Source organism: Megascapheus bottae, chromosome 9 (assembly GCF_031878675.1).
Source record: "Megascapheus bottae isolate mThoBot1 chromosome 9, mThoBot2.hap1, whole genome shotgun sequence".
Classification (NCBI taxonomy): domain Eukaryota; kingdom Metazoa; phylum Chordata; class Mammalia; order Rodentia; family Geomyidae; genus Megascapheus; species Megascapheus bottae.
Window position 1 is genome coordinate 45,669,952 of NC_143517.1, and position 23,078 is coordinate 45,693,029.

General features: G+C 34.3%; 1 protein-coding gene across 1 annotated transcript in view; it reads right to left on the reverse strand.

The window, feature by feature from the left end:
• Positions 1-2,132: 2,132 nt before the first annotated feature.
• Eif3e (eukaryotic translation initiation factor 3 subunit E) overlaps positions 2,133-23,078 on the reverse strand; it is a 32,565-nt gene continuing 11,619 nt past the window's right edge. Inside the window, exons 6-13 of the mRNA XM_090339265.1 lie at positions 20,198-20,323; positions 19,103-19,227; positions 13,057-13,183; positions 12,092-12,193; positions 11,034-11,143; positions 3,887-3,989; positions 2,926-3,060; positions 2,133-2,211 (exon numbers count right to left, since the gene is read on the reverse strand). Coding sequence (XP_090195391.1) covers positions 2,173-2,211; positions 2,926-3,060; positions 3,887-3,989; positions 11,034-11,143; positions 12,092-12,193; positions 13,057-13,183; positions 19,103-19,227; positions 20,198-20,323 — 867 coding nt within the window. The 3' untranslated portion in view covers positions 2,133-2,172. The remainder of the gene's footprint in view (positions 2,212-2,925; positions 3,061-3,886; positions 3,990-11,033; positions 11,144-12,091; positions 12,194-13,056; positions 13,184-19,102; positions 19,228-20,197; positions 20,324-23,078) is intronic.

The window sequence follows — 23,078 nt, forward strand, 5'->3', positions numbered from 1 at the left end:
CAAGCTTGACATTCTTCTCCAATTATCACTTAGGACTAAATGGAAGGCAGCACAGAGCCAGTTTTAGAACCAAAATAGGAGATGCCTTAATGTTATTTCTTGCAGATTCTAACAGTTAAACAGTTTATAAAATACACGAGATAAGCAAAATAGAAGTGTTTGTGCTAACTCTCCAGGAAGATAAAGCTTTTGAAGAGGATGGCTTGATCTGAGAATTAAAAATGCATGACAGTAAATTATGCATGTAAAGACACAAAACAGTTTTACAGTGGGCTGTTTTAGTTTTTAAAATTAAAGCCTCACTGGAAGCTTTAAATATTTTACAGTAACAGTTCAGCCTTGACCTCTTCTCAATGCTAGTCTTCACTATTGACTTAATGCTGAAGTAAACTTGACTTAGGCCACCAGTGCTTCCTAATCAGCAACTAGGACAAGACAAAAGGGTTCACTTCCCAAGTGTGCTCATCTAGGTACTTGAGCATATGTCCAGATTCCTATAGCACTCTGGTCACATATCTAATGGGGAAGCAAAGCAGCGATCCTATTTGGAGATCAGTAGGTTGTTTTCTGACAACTGAGAAGTTTCAAGGGAGGAAGGTATCTAAGAAATCCTAAGTGTGCTTGCTCTTCTGCATTAACAAGTGATAGCCACAACCAAAAGTAAGCTGAGTCTCTGTTTTTCATAACTTATTGCATCATAAACATTTGAATGTTTTTAATCTCTGAAACATCACAGGATAAAAACAGAAATTTGCTAATAAACTGAACTTTAGTTTAACAACCAGTTAAAAAAGAAAACCAATCCACTTCTCTGTAATAAAGACCAAAAAAGAGATTTATACTGCATATCCATGTGTCCACTGAATGTATGATGTGTATGTGTAAAATTTATAAATTGTATAAACATACATCATACATTAATGGATTCAGCTTTCCATCCTACTTACTATAAGTTAGAATGAGAAAGATTAAGAAACCACCTTAAGGAATTAAGGAATTGCTTTATTTGTAATAACAGCCTCGATATATACAAAAGATACATAATCATTGCAATCTTATGGAGCAGTAAAAGGATCAGTGGATCTGTAGAAGATCAATAGATTTGCATCAAAATCTGAATTGATTTCAAAGGTATTGGAAGAAAAACATAATAAAAATTTCTATTCTTAAAAGATCCCACATTACATGAATCTAGAGTGAATCATGTTGAGTGAGACAAGTCAAGACCAAAGGAACAAGTCGCATGGTATCCTTAATATGTGGCTATTAGATCCAAACAGTACAAGAGCGAGGACTCAATATTTGCCTACTCAATGCTATGGACATGGTATTGGAAATATAAACATAACTACATAGACATAAAAACCTATGACTCTATAGACATAATGTTTTATTTCATAAATTAATATGTATCTATGATATACAAACCCTTAGCCTAATTTTGATTATGTTCTAAAAACTAAGTGCCAGTGATTGTATATAGAGATTCCCTTCTTGAACACTTGTTTGTTAAACATGTCATTTGAAATATGATGTAAAAATCAGTGTTAATAAATTCTTAAAAAAAACTTGTAAAAGTTTACAAAATCCTTTGATGCTCAAGTTCCTTACACAAAATAGAATAGTATAACTATATACTTTCCTTTTTTAAAACTACTATAGTTATAATACTTGATAACAGAAATGCTATTTAAGTAGTTGTTAAATTATCTGGGGAATATCACAAGAAAATAGCTGTATATGCTCAGTATACCATATTCTGATTGAATTTGCACATGTAGAGACTCTAACCATGGCAGTTTTGTGAATTTTGTTTGCAATGACAAATCTGTCTGTGATTAAACAGCATAGTCTTGGTTCATACACATTACCTTACATGGACCTATCTATACTGACTGAAATTTCCTACAAATATATAATCATTTCAAAATAAAAATTAAATGCACACACACGCATGCACGTACACACACATACACACAATAAACACATTCACACACAAGGAAATTCACAGCAAGATAAAATGAACCTCCACCAATTTTATTCAAACTCTCCAAAATTTATACCAAGTGTGTTAACTGCTTCTGTATGACACTGCTTATACAATAGTTGAATGATTTTGTCTTTCCTTTATGTTCTGCCTTTCCTTTATGCTTTCTCCACGTGTTCAGTTCTTCAGTAGAAACCAGAATCTTGGGTTGCCCAGTTAGGAGCCTAAAACACACAGAAAAATCAACAGAAGAAAATACTTTCTGAAAATGTTGATAAAAAATGGCAACAGCACAAATACTACGACAAATAATATAAATAATAAATACACAAACAATAACACACAAACAAAATACAAATAATAAAACTTCAGCTAATTAGAAAGCAGAACAGTGAATGAATCACCAACACTGGAATAGTAATCCATAGTGATCCTGAGGTATACAGAAAAAGACTACACATACAAGCAATTTTCTACGCTATGCTATTCTAATTCATTACTCCCTTCTAAAACTAAAGGATTATTCTAAGAACAAAACCCTATTCTAAGACTGTAATTTTTTTTGGGGGGGGGAGAGTGGGGGCAGCCCTGGGCTTGATCTCAGGGCCTGAGCACTATACATGGACTTTCTCAAGGCTTGAGCCTCAGCACAACTTCCAGCTTTTTTCTATGTATGTGGCACCGAGGAATCAAACCCGGGTCTTCCCGATGCATGGTAGGCAAGCACTCACCACTAGGCCAAACTCCTGGCCCCAAGAATGTACTTTTTTAAAGTTTCCTTGACTAATTTAAATACTATACATCTATAGCCAATTTCCTTTTACTTAGTAATTACTTAAAATGTTCATGAGCTTAAAAATGTACAGATAAAAATTATACTGGTATATTTTTAAAGTTCATAAAATAACTATAGATTATAGAATATGTGTGGTTCTTACCTCTGATCTACTATTCTGATTAAGTTTCTTTTCAATATTCATGGCCAACATCTGGCTTCTAAAAGAAAGACTCTTGGTCTTTTCAATCACTTGCTGATAGGGTGAGACTGCATTGTTACCCATAACCACATGGCCCTAAAATGAAAACAGGGAAATTGTTCCTAAAATGTTAATGACTAGAATTTTCCAGTAAGTCATGAGAATAAAAAACATGTGACTTAAGCAATATTTCATGCAATGTACAGGATCCAAATGTTTACATAGCAAAACAAAAACAAAAACAAAAAAACAGAAAGCTCTGTCTTCAAAAAAACTCAACAAAAAAAAATCATTTTTTGGTCAGTTATGAGAACTGAACTCAGGGCCCGATGCTGTCTCAGACCCTATTTTTGTTCAAGACTAGCACTCTATCACTTTAGCCCCAGTGCCACTTACAATTTGAGTGGTTATTTGGAGGTAAGAGTCTCTCACAAAGCCGGCAACAGCTCATGCCTGTAATCCTAGATACTCAGGAGGCTGAGATCTGAGTATCAAAGTTCAAAGCCAGCTGGGGCACAAAAGGACCAGAGACTCTTAAGTCCACTTAACCTCTACAAAATGGGAAGTGGGGCTTGGCTCAAAGGTAGGGCAGTAGCCTTGAGCAGAAAGAGCTCAGGGACAACACCCAGACCCAAGGGTAGGGCGGTATCCTTGAGCTGAAGAGCTTAAGGACAGCACCAGGCTGAGTTTAAGCCCCATGACCCACAAAAAAATAAAAAGAATCTCACAGGACTTTTCTACCCTGGACTGGCTTTGAACCATGATCTTTAATCTCAGCCTCCTGAGTAGCTAGGATTAAAGGCATGAGCCAGCAGGACCAGGCAACAAAAATTCTTAGAACATAGTATTTTATTTATAAATTCTCAGAAGTGTATATTAAGCAGCAGCTGTTCTGAACTACTATAATTAATGTAATACTTACTAATTTAGAATCAATCTTGGCATCCAGTCTTGCATTTCTTATCAAATTCACAATCCATCTTTCAGCTTCTTCTGGAGTCATATTAAGTTTATCTGCCAACATACTATCAATGAAAAAAAGAAAACAATTGTAACTTACTGTGACTAAAAATAGTTTTTCAACCACATTGTAAAGAAATTATTGGGTCATAGTCTCTTCTGCATCACTTATTTTCTAAATTACTTATTTGTGACTATTGTCTAGCATAGTTTTCATTGGGAAAGCCATACTGTAACTATCTTGAGAAGGTACCGTATTTTATATCTGCATCTAGAACAATACTTACATACAGGAACCGAAAAATGTAGCAAAGAAAAAGTCTTATACAATGAGTGGCAAATATACACTTACTATTGCATCAGTAGTAAGTATAAAGTAATTTTTTAAAAAATAACTTAAGGGTCCAGGAATTTGGCCAAGTGGTAGAGTACTTGCTTAGCATGCACGGAGACCTGGGTTTGATTCTATCGTACGATACACATAGAAAAAGCTGGAAGTGGTGCTGTGGCTCCAGTGGCAGAGCTCTAGCCTTCAGAAAGCCCAAGGACAGTGCTTAGGCCCTGAGTTCAAACCCCAGGACTGGCAAAAAATAAAACAAAACCAAAAAACTTAAGCATAACAGAATGAGTATCACATAGGTAGTATTAGTCATTACCCTAATTCAGGTTACATTACTATTCTTTAGGTCTCTAACTTACTTTGAGGACTAATATGGTATTAGTCATAAAACCTAATCAATTTAAAACCTTAACAGCGCTCTTATACCAGAAGAATAAAATTTCTATCTTCATTCATGGCTGGCTGCAATCTAACTTTCTAGTATTCCTTTACTCATTCTCATGAAAACCATATGCGAGCAGAGTCAAACTTAATTCTTTCCTTCACTGACATTCATTCAACAAATTATGAAGTGAGTTAGATGTTTGTGACAAAGTACCAATCATTTCCTTTCAGACTATGAGTTATTTCAAGGGATAGTTTAATTCCTTCCAAATGAAAACTACTGTTGGATATAATGAAGAAAAACAGGACTTAAAAATTAAAAAGTATAAATATAAGAAAGAAAAAATGAGAAGGAAGTATGTGAGATACACGAGAATTTATCAATTGTAGAAGGAAGTATTTGAAGCAAAGGTAGATAGAAGAACACTACCATTCTCTTTTAAGTTCAACTACAAATTTAAGTTTCATATTCCAGAATGGCAGGAGCAATTTGGCAACATTCGATTCATGACTATCTGTACTTTTAGCTATAATCCCACTCTGGAGATTTATTGTTTGATACTGGGCTTGGTTGATCATTTAGTAAGTAAATCAAGTCAAATAGAGCGCAAAATAAGGTCCAAAAAATATTAGTAAGTAAATGATGGTTATTTCAGGTTATTTAAGCTACTGGTCGCTCAGAACAAATTGAAGAAAGTGGTAACAGTTTAAGATGAAAATACAGTAAGTAAAATTAAGTGATACTAGAAATCATCGAAGTCTATGGTTTTTTTCCACTCTAATACTTCTATGCAAAACAGTGAAGATTAAAAAGAAATAGGAAGGTGCTTTTCTATCAAAACTTAAAAGAACAAAAGTTAGCTGAAATCATCATTCTACATTTACTTGATATTATTGGGATATGGACAGAATCCTGAAGTCTTTTTTCAAGAGATGAGCAAAACAAAGTATTTCATCCATAGTTTAATTTCTTTAATTGATCATGTTCATGCTTCCACCACAAAGTTACACTCTTTCTGTTTCAGGTAGCCACTGATACCAGTGGTTCCCCTTCATACTTCATCTAAATCTAGATTCAAAGAAGTTCATCAACTCTGGTTTGATACTGTATTAAGACTTCAAGGCCCAATCTCTCAGGGAAGTTGTTTCCTCATCACAATCCTTCCTTCCCACTCCTTATCTTACCCAAGATTTGGGAAAATGAAGACTTCACATGTCTTATTAATCACTTTTCAAATATCTTGTTAATCACTTTTTAAATAATCTGGCTTTCCAACTGTTGTGGGGCTTGGACTCTGGGTTGGACGCTGTTCCTGAGCTCTTCGGCTCAAGGCTACCACCCTACCCCTAGAGCCACAGCACTACTTCCGTTTTTTTTTTCCTTTTTTTTTTTTGCCAGTCCTAGGCTTTGAACTCAGGGACTGAGTACTGTCTTTGGGCTTTCTCAAGGCTAAAGCTCTACCACTTGAGTCACAGCACCATTTCTGGCTTTTTCTATGTATATGTGGTACCGAAAAAAAATCAAAACCGGATCTTTGTGTATGCTGGGCAAGCACTCTACCACTAGGCCAAACTCCCAGCCCCACTTTCTGTTTTTTAGTGGTTAATTGGAGTTAAAGAGCCTCATAGACTTTAGTGCCCGGGCTGACTTTGAACTGCCATCCTCAGTTCTCAGTCTCCTGAGTAGCTAGGATTATAGGCGTGAAGCACCATGCCTGGCCCAATTTTTACTTTATAAGCATACTTTAAATATTGCTGTCTGCAAGCACTAAGAAATGACAATCTCTGGCCCAGGTTTTACTGAAGACTATGACCAATATACACACCTCCTAGAAAAGAATGTTATCAAAATCAAAGAATAAAGGTTAAATACAGACTACGCTGAACTGCCAAACTGGGAGGAAAAGAAAACTAGGAAAAAAATGAGAGCTAAATGCTGCATGAGACAAATAAATATTCTCCCTGAACTCTCTAACATCTTCAGTAGTTAAGGAAATGTATTCACTTTAGAGCTAATACAGAAATATGGTATTAATGATCTTTGGAACTACAACGATCTGGTAATGTACCTTTCAATTTCTGTCAATGAAATAATTTTAAATATAAATTGTTAGGTGGTTAAGAGTTCAAGAAAAAATATCAAGATCTAAATTACTTAATAAAGTGAATAGAATAACTTCATAACATAAATAATAGTTGGTAAATATCTTCTTTTGGGGATAGCAAAAACTAACCCCCTTTAGAGAAATCAATATATGCTCCAACATGTTTATCACACACATTCAATATATCATTTCCATACTTTGCTTTATCTCCAACTGAAAACTGGTCCAAGAATTGTTTTAGAACAGCTTTTAAATTTCAGACACACCACACAAAATAAACTATTCAGCTATAGTAAATTATACCCTACCATAGTAATTGTTTTTTGACAGATGTTGAAAACGTTATGGTAAACATATTTGTGACTTATCCTATAAATCTATGGAACTGCACATAAACTGATAAAAAAACATTCTTAATTTTCATAAGGGAAGAATTATTACATGTGCTTATAGCCATTTTAGTAAAGAAACAAAGGATGTTTCAAATCACAAATGGAAACAGTTACTTAATAAACCATGGGTTTTATAATACTGTTCTATTCAGAACTAGAAATGTGTCCTTGGGGGCAAGGAAATAGGCAAGAGACACATACTTCCCTTCACTATTAAAAAATAAAAAAATCAAGTAGGCATATGAAATCAGGTAAAAGGCAGGTCAATAATAACTAGTAAAAGGAATAACATATCCTAACTAGTTTTCGGAAGAAAGTCTAGTTTGGAACTTAAGAGGCATTACATTTATAGCATTATGATGGTTCACTGAAATGTCCAGCTAACGTCTCTGGGCTTTCCAATGTACAAAAATAAAAGTCATGTAAATTAAATTGTTCTCCAAAGCACCTATCATAAAATTGTATTTGTGCACTTAATTAGTAAGTGCTTCTTTGCTTGACACTCTCTGAAAGGACATTCACTATTTTCTCCCCCAGAGTCTAGACAGAAAAAGCACCCATTAGTATTTCTTAAGTTTTGATAAGGTTTGAGTGAGGCTAGGCATTTATTTTTACTTAAAATTTTTTTAAAAAATGGAAACAAGAGCTTTATCTTGTGTGATTGTTGTTCTTAATGTACTGTTATTTCCTCTTCTCTATTTTTGCCCTTTGTTTAATCTCATATTGTTAATGTATGACTTTGTTACTTTGTATATACATTTATTTGAAATAGGAAAGGGAAGGGGGGGGAAACAAGATGATTGGGAGGGGGTGGGGAGAGGGAAATGGGGATGAGAAGCAGTATCAATGTGTGAGAAGTAATGCACCTACTACCCGACAAATGTAACTATAACCCCTCTATACATTATACCAACAATAAAAAATATTAAGTTGTTTAGCTTCTTCATATGATTGTAATACATATATGGTTTTACAAACCTTTAACATAGAGAACAATTGCTTTTATCTAAGGTATTACTCAAAGGAAGAGGTTAGTTCACATTAATCATTTTCATTGATTCTTAGTCACTGTAGGCTAAATTAAGATGTCTGCTGCATTTGTAAAAACGGAATAGACATTAAAGGTTATTTTTAGCTGCTGTATTTCTAATGCAGTAAAGTAGCTTTAAACCACTAAAAAAGCTACCTTACTCATTACATAATAAAAATACTATATCATTGATTTGTACTTCATCACTCTTAACAGTATGTGATTACAGAGCTAAAAATAGGCAACTTAACCTGGTAGTTTTCTGTTCTGGTTGTATTTTGGAATAGGCACCACTCAAGTACAACAAAACATCCCTGCAATACACCAGTAAACCTGACTCAATCTGAACTGGATACAAAGAATCTGCTTATAAACCAAAACTCTACAGGAATTTGTAGATTTTTTTCAGTTAAATACTGACAGATTCCTTCCTTACTGTCTGGGTCAACTGATACACTAAATAACCAATAACTAATTAGTCTAAACTAATTATCTCTGAAAAAGTTTTCACAACAAAGTAGAACCAATACTGTCATATAGTGAAATGAATGAGAAATCATCAGCTTATATTATATGCTTATACCCAAGCAGTTTAATGTCCTTGCTCCTCAAGTTTTCCAGATAAAAGAAAATGATGACTTATCCTTTTGAAAAGTGTTACCAAGTAGTTAAGAATTTAAAAGTCAGGGCTCTGTGTTTTACAGAAGCATCTAAGGGCCAGGATTTTTTTTTTTTTTTTGAAAGTAGTATATATATAGTCAAAAGAATGTCATATTGGACTAGAAGTTCTCTAAGGTTTCTTTTGACTCAAAATATATGCCGATATTTAATAAAAATACATTCATCTATGTACTCTTTTAAGAAGGCATGTTATATTTTTGATCATCCAAGTCAGTAAAACATTCTATGTACAGTCAATACATGTTTGAACAACTTAAAAGTAAGAAAATGTTATCATTAGAGGAAACAGATTTCTGGGCTCTGATAGCCCCTACAAAAATGCTTTGGAGGCTAGGTCCCAGTGTCTCACACCTCTAATCCTAGCTATATGAGGCTGAGATCTGAGGATAGTGGTTCAAAGCCAGTCAGGGCAGACAGGTAGGAGAAAATTATCTCCAATTACCAACAAAAAGCCAGAACTAGAGGCATGATTCAGGTGGCAAACCACTAGCCATGAGCAAATTAAGAGTTGAATGATAGCTTGCTACCCTAGTACTGGCAATCTTATTGGCCCGTGTGCATGCACGCACACACATAGTTTTGGAGATTTTGTCTACCAGAGAACTAGAGGTGAAAAAAAAATACAAACCCAAATATGTACACTAGGATAAATCTGAAAATTTCTTAGGTAATGATGTCACATGGAAGTTTTCCCACCCTATTATCTTTGGGCTACACATCTCTAATTAGACGGGATAAGTTCATAATTTACTTTAAACATAAGATATTGAATCACAAGAAAAAATAATGAAGCCAAGATCCCCATGTTAAAAAAGGGGTAGATCTAGAGTTGGAACAAACCTCCTTATTCACAATGCCTTGGAAGCAAACACAATATAAAAGTATTATCAAGTGCAAAACTTCGAGTTCACTAACACAAAAGACAAGAGATTTACTCATTAACAGTTGTATGTACAACTTTTATATTATACTGTACAAAGTCTGCTAGATGTTACAAAGTTAGTATACCAAGTGCTAAAGATACATGAGGGAGAATCAGCTTTCAACAGCCAACAGTGTTTCTGTAAAAGTCTTACCACACACAGAAGTGACCATATTCTAAGAGGAAATGGGGAAATACATCCAATACAAGAGAAACCAAAGAACTAATCTTTCTCGTTCACAAAGCCCCCATTATAAATCTTAAAAACAAAGAATATATGAACATTTAGCAACTATTATCCACTAGAGATCCATATGACACACCTGCCTAATTATCTTACAACCAATTACATGAGGAATATGAATGAATTTTTTGAGAATCAAATTTTTGAAATTATGTCTCAAATAAAGTACTAATAAAACTGCAAAGCATAAATTCCCATAGGAAAAGCCCCACGATTACTTCTAACTGGACAACCACTTCAATGACAACCCACTAAAAACAGAATGCCAGTTATGGAGTGCTTAACAAAAACAAAAGGCATAAGAAAAAGAATTTTCTCTCCACATAATTCCTCTAAGGCAAACATTAAAGTGCTAAAATTTTTATGCTTTATATTTGACTTCATCTGTGGCCAAAAGGCATTCATTATTTTTCAAACCTTAATATGTAAAATTAGTTTCTAATAGGTCATGTGCATTTCACAATTTTTTTCCCCAATAATTTTCTCAGACAACAGAGTAAAATTCACCATACTTTTTCCAAGTTTAAACATTTTGAGTTGTCACAGGAGTTTTCTATAAAAGAATTCAAATATGTAATTAAATAAAACAAACATAATCAACAGAAATTATTACCAAATGTAGTGGTCTTTCAACAGAATGTCCACTTTACTAAGGGCTAATTCCTTATTTGAACTACTGCTAAAAACTAGTTACTTCATTTTCCCTCTCAACATAATGATATAATCGCATTTACTTCTTAGAAGGGTAATTAAAAACAAGTCAATCAAAGTTGTCAACTTATCATTTTGACGATTTATGCTGTACTATACACATAAAAAGCAAAGATATTTCTTAAGTCTACAGCAAACAGAATTCAATAAGATTTTCTCCAAATCACTGTCAAAGTGTTTCCTTTCTTCTACAAGCTGAGTAAAATTAAAAATGTAAATAACTAAAATTATATTAAGTATTACTTTGCAAGTGACAATTTCCAGAAATTTAAAAAATATACATAATCAAGGTAATCTTACTTAATGCTGATACACTGGTGAATACGACAAAAAGTCTCAAATATGAAGAGACGGGCATTTTCAATGAAGTCCTCAAGACAAGCCACCAAGAAGAAGTCATTTACAAGCACCTGCATATGTAGAATATATATTAAAAAAATGAAAAGGGAGAAAAGAAATTACCCCATCCACATTCAAGCATCTAACAACTTACGTAAAAGAATGCTCCAAAGAAAAGACTAAAAAAGTAGACTTGAAAATTTTAAAGGCAAAAAATACAGAAGAGGCTCCTTTAACAATATACCACCAGTGACTCTCATGGATTCAAAGGGAAGTCTCAATATTTAGCATAAAGAATATAGAACAATGCTTATTTGCTAGTACAACATACATATAATCCCAAGCATTAAGGAGGCTAACAAATAGGACAGTTATGAATTCAAAGCCAGATTGTGCTACACACTGAAATCTTGTCTATAAACAAATAAGCAAATGAAAAAGATGAAGTAGATGATTATTATTTGTGAGTCTGACAAACATAAAAGGTAGATTAAGTATTAGTTTAGTGTGGAGAAACACAAACTTACTATACATTACTTCGATCTTATTTTCCATTAAACAACAGTAAAAATTACAGTTGTACACTCTGCAACTACATCAAACTGCCTGGTTTACAGAAACTTTAAAAATCTATAAAAATTCTAAAGATAAACCCACTTACAAAACAAAATCCAGTTGTAAATGTGATGTATAGTTCAAAATGATCTTGCCTGCATAATCTGAAACATTCTACATGTTTACTCATACAAGATATAAAAAATATACTGTGCATTTAAAGTAATCCCAATATAGGTCAGGCGTGGTGGCTCACACCTATAATCTAGCTACTCAGGAAGCTGCTATCTGAGAATCTGAGGATCCCTGCGCTCAGGGACAACACCCAGGCCCGGTGTTCAAGTCCCATGACCAGAAAAAATAAAAATAATTTAAAAATCCCAATGTTTTAACAAATTGCTCTGAGAAAAGATAAACACATATGCAAACAATCAAAGAAAGTAGTTAAGGAAAAATTCACTTACCGATTCACATTCCCTCAGCTTTTTCTGAGCCCCATCAAAGTCAAAGTTAACATATAAGCATTCTACAAATTCTGTAATTGGATCTTTATACGTGTAAGACTCCTATAAAATTAAATCAGTTAGATTTTAATCAGCAAAATGCCTCCAAATTATCTCAATATTTCAGTTTTATTCTTTCTTACCATTTACTTTTAACAAACCAGTTATTTTGTTTCCATAACATTTTATCCTATTCGTTTATTCAAAATCATACCTAAAATTCTATATAACCATTCTAAAATCTTTTATATTTTTTCTTTCAGGCAAAAGGTTCCTTTAATCAAAAAAGTGACTAACTTTCCCAGCTCTACAGCTATTCATAACCAACTCAAAGACTGCATCTTCTTTGTATTTAATTCTTTTCCACTGTCCTTGGGCTTTCCTCAAGGCTAGTGTCTACCACTTGAGCCACAGCATCACCTCTGGCTTTTCTATGTATGTGGAACCAAAGAATTGAACCAGAGCCTCGGTGCATGCTAGGCAAACAATCTACCACTAGGCCAAACTCCCAGCCCCTGTATTTAATTTATTCTTAAGCCAAAGAAACATTTGTCTTTTTTCCCCCAGAGCAGCTTACTAAAAATCAACCAGTAGGAATGTACCTTTTGCCTAATGGGAGGAATATTAACACTCTACTTAAAAGCTCATTACTAACTACTGTTACACCCAAAAAGCAAGCTCTAGCCAGCTTCCACAGAAACAACACAAATTATGTGTAGAAAAGCTTCCAGCAATATCATGGATTTTAGGAACAGCAAACTCACTCAAGGCTCTTTTCTTTCAATTATACTTCACTGAGTATGTTACCAGGTATTGGATGCAGAGTCCTCTCAGCACTCTACTAACTGAACAATGTTCTATTTCCAATTCCACAAAAGAGGACTAAAGCTTCTGTACTTAAACAACAATAGAAATTCAAGGTTTACCTGTTGAATAACTTTAACTAGATCTTTTAGCACCTGCCGGCGTTTTCGTACATCTTTGTTTGTTATGACTGCAGTAGTCAAATAGCGGAGAATATGTGGACACATAGTCTGAATTGCATTAAGGTACCTAAAACAAAAATATAAGTGGATGTAATATTCAGTAAGCTTATGTATATAATGTAATGCAAATTAATGGGAATATCTGAATACCCAAGTAGGCTCTAATATTTAGGTAAGATGAAAGGAATAGTACAAGGGCATTTCCTCTCCTCCAAAGAAACTATATAATCTAAATGATCATGTCAGGCTTTTTGGTAGTTAACTAGAGTAAGAGAGACTTTTCTTGTGTAGAACCTCTGTAGTAAGATCTCTTAAGCAGCTGATTTAGTTATGAGCCAGTATGGATAGCTAATTTTTTTTTAAATGTCAGTGTGTATACTAGGGACTGAATTCAGGAACTCATAATCTTGCTTGGCTTTTTCATTCAAGTTTGATATTCTACAACATGAGCCCACAGCTACATTTTGGGGTTGTAGCGGGTTAACTGGAAATTTCGGGAATTCTTCTGTCTGGGTAAGCTTTGAATCTTGACCTTAGTGTAAATAGTAGCTAGGATGATAGGTGCAAGCTGGAAATTTTTAATTTCTAAAATATCACCTGTCATTTAAACCCACGATCATTTCTAAATATTCCATCTATTTTATTCTCAAGTAAAATTGTAAATTAAAATGGTATAAATTATAAAATTTCAATTTCTTAACTGTTTACACTTAAATTAAAACAAACTGCAGGTAAAGATTATGCACCATCTTCCAGCTCAGTACCATGTTCATCTTCACTTTTCAAACAAGAAAAATTATCTGTTGCAGAAACATCCAAGCAGTGACTAAATATATGAAAACCAAACTTTAGTTGGAACATTAGTATAAAAAATATATCCAACTGCTAAAAATACTTCTATTAACCAGATTTAGGGAAGCATTTAATGTTTAATGTACAGAACATTAACACAGCTTTTTAAAAATTAGTGCTTGTCCATGAAAAAAACAAAAAACCTCCAGTACTCCTCATTGAATACTTTTTTACAGGTATAAATAATCTAACTTTCTTTTATATTCAAAGTCCTGGTAATTATTATGCTAAGAGTTAACTAAAAAGGCCAAATATTTCAGCACCTCAAAAACATGCCTAGGGGCTAGGAGTTTGGCCTAGCATTAGAGTGCTTGCCTAGCATGCATGAAGCTCTGGGTTCTAGTCCTCAGTACCACATACACAGAAAAAGCCAGAAATGGTGCTGTGGCTTAGGTGGTAGGCTAGCTCCTTGAAGACAGCACTCAGGCCCTGAGTTCAAGCCCTAGGACTGACAAATTCTTTTTCAAATGCCAAAAATGAACACTTAAAAGAAATTTTATTAGTATTTCAGTTAAGATTTTAGCCCACTGAAAAATCTCTGCAAAGGTATCATTTTGGTTTCATGACTAAAAATTCCATAAACTTAAAAATAGGTAATTCAGTCTTCATTAATACTTACCTAATTAACTTTAGCTAGTTGTACAAAGGGGTCCCCAGAAATTTATGAATACAAGATACCCTTTTTGGGGGGAGACCTTTTTTTTGGGGGGAAGGGGTTAGTAGGGCTTGAACTTTGGGCTAGCACAAGGCTAGACGCTCTACCACTTGAGCCACAACGCCACTTCCAGTTTTCTAGTGGTTAATTGGAGATAAGAGTCCACAGATGTGCTCAGTAGTTTAGCTTTGAACTCTGATCCTCAGATCTCAGCCTCCTGAGCAGCTAAGATTACAGGTGTGAGCATTAGTCAACTCTGAACAATCTCATCTATGCCACCCCACCCACTCTTAATTTTGTAGGATTCACATTGGGTTTTTTTCTTGGCCAATCCAGGTCCTGGGCACTGTCCTTGAGCTTTCTCAAGGTTAGCACTAGGCAGTAGCCTAGGATAGTCACTGGGCAGAGAGGCTAGAGGCTAGCCAGGCCGCTAGCTTGCTGTAGCAACACTTCTCACTTTTTCTGTGTATGTGGTACCAAGCAATCAAACCCAGGGCTTTGTGCATGCTAGGCAAACACAATACCACTATGCCACATTCCCAGCCCCACACTGGATTCCTGACTGCATTTTCCTCCTCCTCTCTTCATTAATCTACCAGTTTCCTTTTGATCTTGCCCCATCCCTTCCAAGTACCTGACTTTGCCTTTCTAAAGAATTAAGAGTTCTCCCTTGAATCTAACACACTGCAGATAATACATGTGCATACACTTGCACACCATCCAAGCTAATTCTAGCTTCCATATACATGGGAAACCATGTATGTTTTGTCTCTCTGGGCCTATTACTTCATTTAACATAGGTGTTTCTTTTCCCATTTATAAATGGTACAGTATCATTCCTTCTAATGGATAAATAAAATTCCATTGTGTATATATACCACATTCTGATTCATTTATCCATTGAGCGGCATGTGGGCTGATTCCATACCTTGGCCATGGTGGACAGTTTTGCAATAAATATGGTTGCACAATGGTTCTACTGTCTCCTGATTTGTAATCTTTTAGGTAAATGTCCAGTAAAATTGTTGGAACATAGGATACTTCAATGCTCAAGTTTGTGAGGAACTTACACTGCTTTTTGTGGTTGACCAAGTTTACTTTGTCACCAACAGTGTATTAGGGTTCCCTTTTGGCTATGCCTATCAGAAAGATATTTCACCTGTTTCTATACTATACTTTTATAAATAAAAATGAGCACTTTAGAAAAATGGTAAAAATAATTTTGCTTTGTATTTGTTAAAAATCCCAATTTCACAGGCATAAAATGACCATAAAACAAATATATGTGTATTTGGTTATTTGAAGTCGGATAGGGAAGGGAGGAAAACAAGATGAGGGGTAGGGGTGAGGGAAGGGAAATGGGGACCAAGACATGAGAAAGGGTATCAATGTATGTGAAGTAATGCACCTTCTATTAATTACAATAGAAATATATGAAAAAAAAAAGAACTCAAAAAGCTTCCTTTTGGTCAATAAATACATGGATTCTGTGTGAAAATTGGCTAAAAAACAGTCAATGTAGGTCAAACTAAATTGCTAAAACACTTTTTAGTAATCTTTGGCTATTTTAAGCACATGCACAGATTGCAGGAGCTAAAACCACCACAATCTATAAAAGACAGATAGCAAGCCTGGAATAAGGTTTCAATTTCAAAGATACAAAATTTGAAGGTAAGCATAAAAAGAAAATTATCTGAAAATCTATATTTTAAAAAAGTAGTCTCTGGTGGGGAGTTTGGTCTAGTGGCAGTGCTTGCCTAGCATGCATGAAGACCTGGATTCAATTCCTTGGTACCACATACATAGAAAAGCCGGAAGTGGTACTGTGGCTTAAGTGGTAGGGCTCTAGCCTTGAGGAAAGCCCCAAAACAGTGCTCAGGCCCTGAGTTCAAGTGCCAGGAGTGACAAGAAAATTAGCCTGAAGGATATATAGAAAAATAAAAATTAACTTCAAATGAGTTGGTAACAAATAATAAAGTTGTATTTTCTGTTGTTGTAACCAATAAAATGAACAGTTGAAAGTTTCAGAGGCATTTGATCTTTTTGTGTGTGGTACTGGTTCAGGGGTTTGCATTGGAATCCTCATACTCTGGCTTGAAATGTATGCTCAAAGCTGTAACTCGGTACCATTTGAGACATACCTCTACTTCTAGATATTTTGAGATTCATTACAGATAAGCATCTTGAGAATTATCTGCCAGGCCTGGATTCAAATCAAGATCCTTGGACCTCAGCTTCCTGAGAATTATAGACATGAGCCATTAGTATACGATAAAATTTTTGTTGTTTTGGTTGGTTGTGGAGCTTGAACTCTAGGCCTGGACACTGTCCCTGAGCTCTTCAGCTCAAGGCTAGTGCTCTATCACTTGAACCAGCACCACTTTGCAGTTTTCCAAATGAGTTTCACTGACTTCCTTAGGCTGGGTTTGAAACCTGATCCTCAGATCTCAGTCTCCTGAGTAGCTAGGATTATAGGTGTGAGACGCCTGCACCCAGCTGAGAGTAAACGTTTTAAAACTAACTTCTGGATAACAAAGAATGGTCTTTATAAAATAATAAATTTCCTACCATAAGATTAACCAAACCTAGATAGGAAAAACATGACATAAAAAGGATCCTTGTGCTATTATAGCTCAAACCTTTATTTCTAAAACATTAATGTATAATCATCCCTCAGTAACTGCAGGGGCTTAATATCAGGACTCTAATTTGTGCTGAAATTTGTAGATGCCTAAGTCCCTAAGACCAAGAATCACAACAAATCAGAGAAAGGCTGGATAAGTGGGACTGCATTAAACTGCAGAGCTTTTGTATGGCAAAAGAAATAGCTAGTAAATTAATTAGGGAGCCTACAGAATGGGAGAAGATCTTCACCAACCATACAATGGGCAAAGGCCTCATATCTAAAATATATCAACAGCTCCAAGAATTGAATCAATCCAAAACTAATCTCCAAAGAAACAACCATCCCATTAAAAGATGGGCCAAAGACTTAAAGAGAGTCTTCTCTGAAGAAGAAATAAAAATGGCCTATAGACACATGAAGAAATGCTCAACATCTCTGGTCATAAAAGAAATGCAAATCAAAACAACTCTAAGATTCCACCTCACTCCAGTTAGAATGGCCAGGATCAAGAAAACTAATAACAACAGATGCTGGAGGGGATGTGGCCAGGAGGGATCACTACTACACTGTTGGTGGGAGTGCAAACTTGTTCAACCACTATGGAAAGCAGTATGGCAGTTCCTCAAAGGACTAAACAGAGCTCCACTATGACCCAGCAATTCCACTACTAGGCATTTACCCAATTGTCCAGAAACAAGGACACACTAAATCCACTAGCACAATGATGTTCATTGCAGCACTATTTACCATAACAAAGATATGGAACCAACCCAGATGTCCTTCAATTGATGAGTAGATCAACAAGATGTGGCATTTGTACACAATAGAACTCTATGCTGCTGTCAGAAAGAATGACATTGCCCCATTTGTTAGGAAATGGAAAGACTTAGAAAAAAATCATATTAAGTGAAGTAAGCCAGACTCAAAGGAACATAGCCTCAATGGTTTCCCTCATTTGTCATAATCAGTAGAAACCTTTGGCTCTCCTAGCAGAGACTTGCAATAGAGCAAAACCTACATACATAAGGCCATATAGTATGACACTAAATGAAAGGACCTCTAGGATATAAAAACAAAAGCCATATAATGAATGATTGTTGTCCTTAATGTACTATGTTATCTCTCATCTCTTTTGCTGTCCTTTGGTTATCTCATATTGTTACAGTATCTCACTTTTTTATCTGATATATTGGATATATTTGTATTTGGTTATTTGGGGACCAAGACATGAGAAATCAGGGTATCAATGTATGTGAATTAATGCACCTTCTATCTGGCGAACATAATGTAAACCTTCTATTAACTACAATAAAAAATATATGAAAAAAAAGAAAATGCAGGAGTGTTTTCATATAATCTAATCATCGCATTCCTTATACTTTAAAATTATCTCTAAACTAATTGCAATGCCTAATAAAATAAAAATGCTATATGTAGCTGTTCTGCTGTATTACTTGGAGGGTAATTAAAAAAACAATATTTATACATGGTTTAGTACACAAGTTAACTTTATCCCCAAGTATTTTCAGTACTCACTTGGTTTAACCCAGAAGTGGCTTACTCACAGAAACAGAAAGCCAAATTACCTGGGACCTTGTTAAAATGTACTTTCAGATGTTTAGAATGAGTCCTAAGATTCTTCATAAAATAGTATTTTGAAGGGCCTAGTGTACACTTTATCAATTACTTTATCTAGGAGCTGCACATGAGCTTTTCAAGTAAACAGTAAATCTATCACATAAGGAAGAAGTAAACGAGGATAACAAAGTCTAAGTAGAGAGAAGCTCATTTTACAATTTAAAGAATTCCATGAAATTTCAGATAATTATAACCAAAATTATAAAGTAACTTACTGTGGCTGATAAAGGAAGAGATCAATAATATTATCTCGACCTTTGGGGTGGTTGAAGAAAACAAACAAAGACCAGTGAATGAGCCAAGTTCGTTGCTGAAGAGACTGGAGTGGAGAACTCACAGACTAAAGGATTAAGAAATATATAAATGGGATATATTAATATATGAGAAAAAGGCAAGGGAATAAATATCACTAACTTCAAAACTGTAATTTCACTAAATCTAAGGCATGCAGTACGACCATTATAATTAAATTTTCACTACCCATCCTTTCATTCTACTGGATCCTTGAGTTCCCAAATTATACTCCTTAGAAGCAGAAGTCAAAAATGTACACTAAACCATACTTACACGTTATAAATAAAAAAATCTCTTCAGAAAACTATTGGATTTGAACTCAGAGCCCCATGCTTCCTAACAAGCATTTCATCAGTTGAGCCACACTTCTAGTCCTTTTTGCTTTTTTATTTTAAAGCTACTTTTCACGTAGGGTTTTGTTTTTATGGTGGAGGCCAGCCTGGGAACATAATCCTCTTGACTAAGCCTCTGTGTAGCTGGGATTATAGACATGCTCCACTAAGCAGTTTATTTGTTAAGATGAAGGTCTCACTAACTGTTGCCCAGAACTATGACCCTCTTGATCTGCTACTTCCTGGCTAGCTGGGCATACAGGGATATATTACCATGCCTATCCCTCAGAAAACATTTTACAAGCAAGGACTAAACTAAACAGTCCCTAATTACTGGTTTAAGTAGAGATAAATTGGTTGAAACTGCCATTTTCTGCAAAGACTGTGTATAACAGCAGGCACCAACAGCAGTGTCACTTTGACAAGTGCAGAAAAAAATGGGTACAGGAGATACCACATAAGTGAACAGTGAGTTCTATTCTCCAAGAGCCAAAAGAAATTTGATAGTTTTCTTCCAGAAGATTTGCTTACCCATAATGATTCTGTTTTTTGGTCAGGTCAGGAAAAGCCAATTTGAAACATTTTTAGCCCCTTGCCCCAAACTACACAATGTTTTCCCTTGTGAGAATTTACGAAGAGTATTTGGAAATTTTAGAGACTCTCTCTAAAAAAAGTACTACTCACATTATTATCAATGGTCTCTTTTAAACGTGTGAGGTCTTCCATGGCTGCATCCCAATTTTGCATTAAGATTTCTGAAGCCAGTTTCCCCCAAAGTGAACTTAAAGCATTTCTATCTGTTGCTGGTACCTGTTTAAGCAATGAAATTATTTTCTTAGTACAGTACTTAGAGCAAAATAGATAATGTCCTTAATGTTATTCTAGCTCACAAAATAAAGCAGCACTATTTTAGCATGACTCACTTTAGAAACCAAGTTAGAGTTATAGCAAACTTTTTACTGAAATCACTAGAATGAAGATACAGGAAATTAAGATTTGGGGGATTAACTATAATGTGAAACAATTATGTAGATAATGAAAAGAGAATGAAAAAAATCTAATTATTACACAAATGGAAGTAGTGTACAATGCAATAGAAAAAAAATACAGGCCTACTTGTTTATACCAATATACAAGATCTGACACTAAATGTTCATGTTTTTTTTTATAACCCTAAGAAAAACTTTCTAAGGTAAACTATGTTTTTTCTTTGTACCTCCATTTTCAAGAGGGGTCTTAGATGCTCAAAATTATCCACCTAATCCTACAATGCAAACTTTTGACATACTAGAAAGGAAGGCTAATAGCTATTCTTATTTCTTCTATTAATTAGTGAGTGTTATAAACACAAATAACAAAAACAAAGCAGGATTCTCTAGAACAAAGCAACAAATGTAGGTAAAATGGTTCTGAACGAACCATGTGGTAAAGCAATAAGAGTAAGTGAAAACACTGGAGAGAAGAACACATTTCTGTTCCCACAGAATTAAACCTCTTATCAAAATACTCAGAGTAGTATAACTATAATAATTTATGTGTATTATAAGTGTCATTGTATAACCAGAAATCACCAAATACTTTGGCTTTTTCCTCAATATTGCTACAAACTGGTCATAAAAATATTCTTCCATTAATGGATAATAGTTATTAACCAGAGTTCATTTAAAGTAAAACACTGATTTATAAAAATTATTGTTTAATAGGATTAAATGTTTAATCTTTAAGAAAGAAAATCTGAGTATTAAAACATTTCAACAAGTCTAAAAGGCAATCGTTTTAAGAAACATTTCTTTTGTTTCTCAAAGCAAAAGCAATTGAACATTACCAGTTCAGATGTTTTCAAACATCACTGTAACTTAAGCTTCACCAAATTTCATGTTAAAGTACTTTTAAACAGAATAGCATGTAGTAACTAGAGTAGTTACATCTTAAATTCTGACTGGAAAAAAGTCTATAAATATATGATAACATAGTTCTAAAATCTTTAAATCATCTTTATTTCAATTAACTGCTTAATAAAGGAATGGATTATATTTTGGAACAACTAAAGGCTACACAGGACTGATTTTAACAAAATAATTCATTTTAACTTTTAAGCCAAAAATATTAATAAATTCCCACTAATCTTCTCAATTTCATTTCAGTTAACAGATTTCTTGGAGGATAAGGTAAAGAATTTTCACCACCAAACAGGGTGTATATATATTCCTTGTATAGTCTAAAAGATACCAAGTCTTTTTTAAAAATAAAAGCAGATTCTAGGGTCACACAGCTTTAATTTATAAACACTGACCTACAATAGGTCATTTGGAGAGTCAAATTCTAATCTCGGATCATTGTTACAATGGTTCTTTCATAGCTTATGTTTCCCTAACCATAGATTTAAAAGAATAATCAACCACTAGAAAAGAATTCAGAAATGGAGAAAAAAATAAGGGGGAGCTATTACAAAAAATTTAAATTACATTTAAACTACAATATTACCATTTTTCAACAAACATCCAAAATTGTTTTTACTCTTGTAATAAAAATTTCAAACAAGCACATGTATTTTATAATACTATTTACCTAAATTAAAAATATAACTTGTTATTTTAACTTTAGCTTTGTTTACACCTGTAAATATGCAATGCAAAACTTCCGGATAACTCAAATGTTTGCTTGTACAAAAAGGAAAAGGCCTATTTATTCCCTATATAGTGACTAATCTTCAGTAGCTTATTAATATTGTGTTCAGAGAATGTAATCATTTATGAAAAGTCACAAGTTCTAGCACAAGAGCTGCAGGTCCAATTCAAAAGGTTAAAATTAAATTAAGACAGAATGACTTGATTAGTATAATGTAAAAAAGCCTAAGAACAATTTAATAATCTATACTTTCTAAAATGCAATAAAAAACTAGTCTTTTCAAAAAAGAAAAAAAAAGCCTAAGAACAGTCCCCAAACTTTTTAGCATATACCAACATTACAAATTTTCAGACTAATTAGAAAACTGTTCTGTACCAACACAGGACATTAAACTAGAATGCGGTGTTATATGTGGTAGGATAAAAGCTTTTTGTAGAACTGCTGAAAGTTTTTCAGGCCTCAAAGGTTCATGTGTACTACTCTGGCTCAACTCCATGTCATTACAGTTGGCTCTTCATACCAACCTGCTTTCAAGAGTGGATATACTAGAAGCATTTCAATATCTGGATTTCCAGCAGTTACCTTAAGTATCTATGTCTTAGCAAAACGGCACATTCACTTACTGACCAGCAACAATAAATTTACTGTGCTGGACCTCTAACATGACACTAAATCTTCATTCTCAAAATTCACTCCCAGCATTAACAAATGATATGAATAACCAGCTCTTTTCATGTACTTGTAATCATACCAGGCTTCTGATTTTACAATCCTGGTTTAAGCTGTTTACATTCTCAAAGTAACCAACTTTTGCTTTCCTAAATCCAGGTAATATTCAAAGCAAAACTGATGGAATTTTTTGCTAAGGCACTACAAGTTTAGCTTCACTGATTACCTTCAATGCACTTACAAGCTAATCAGAGCTAACTTGAAATTA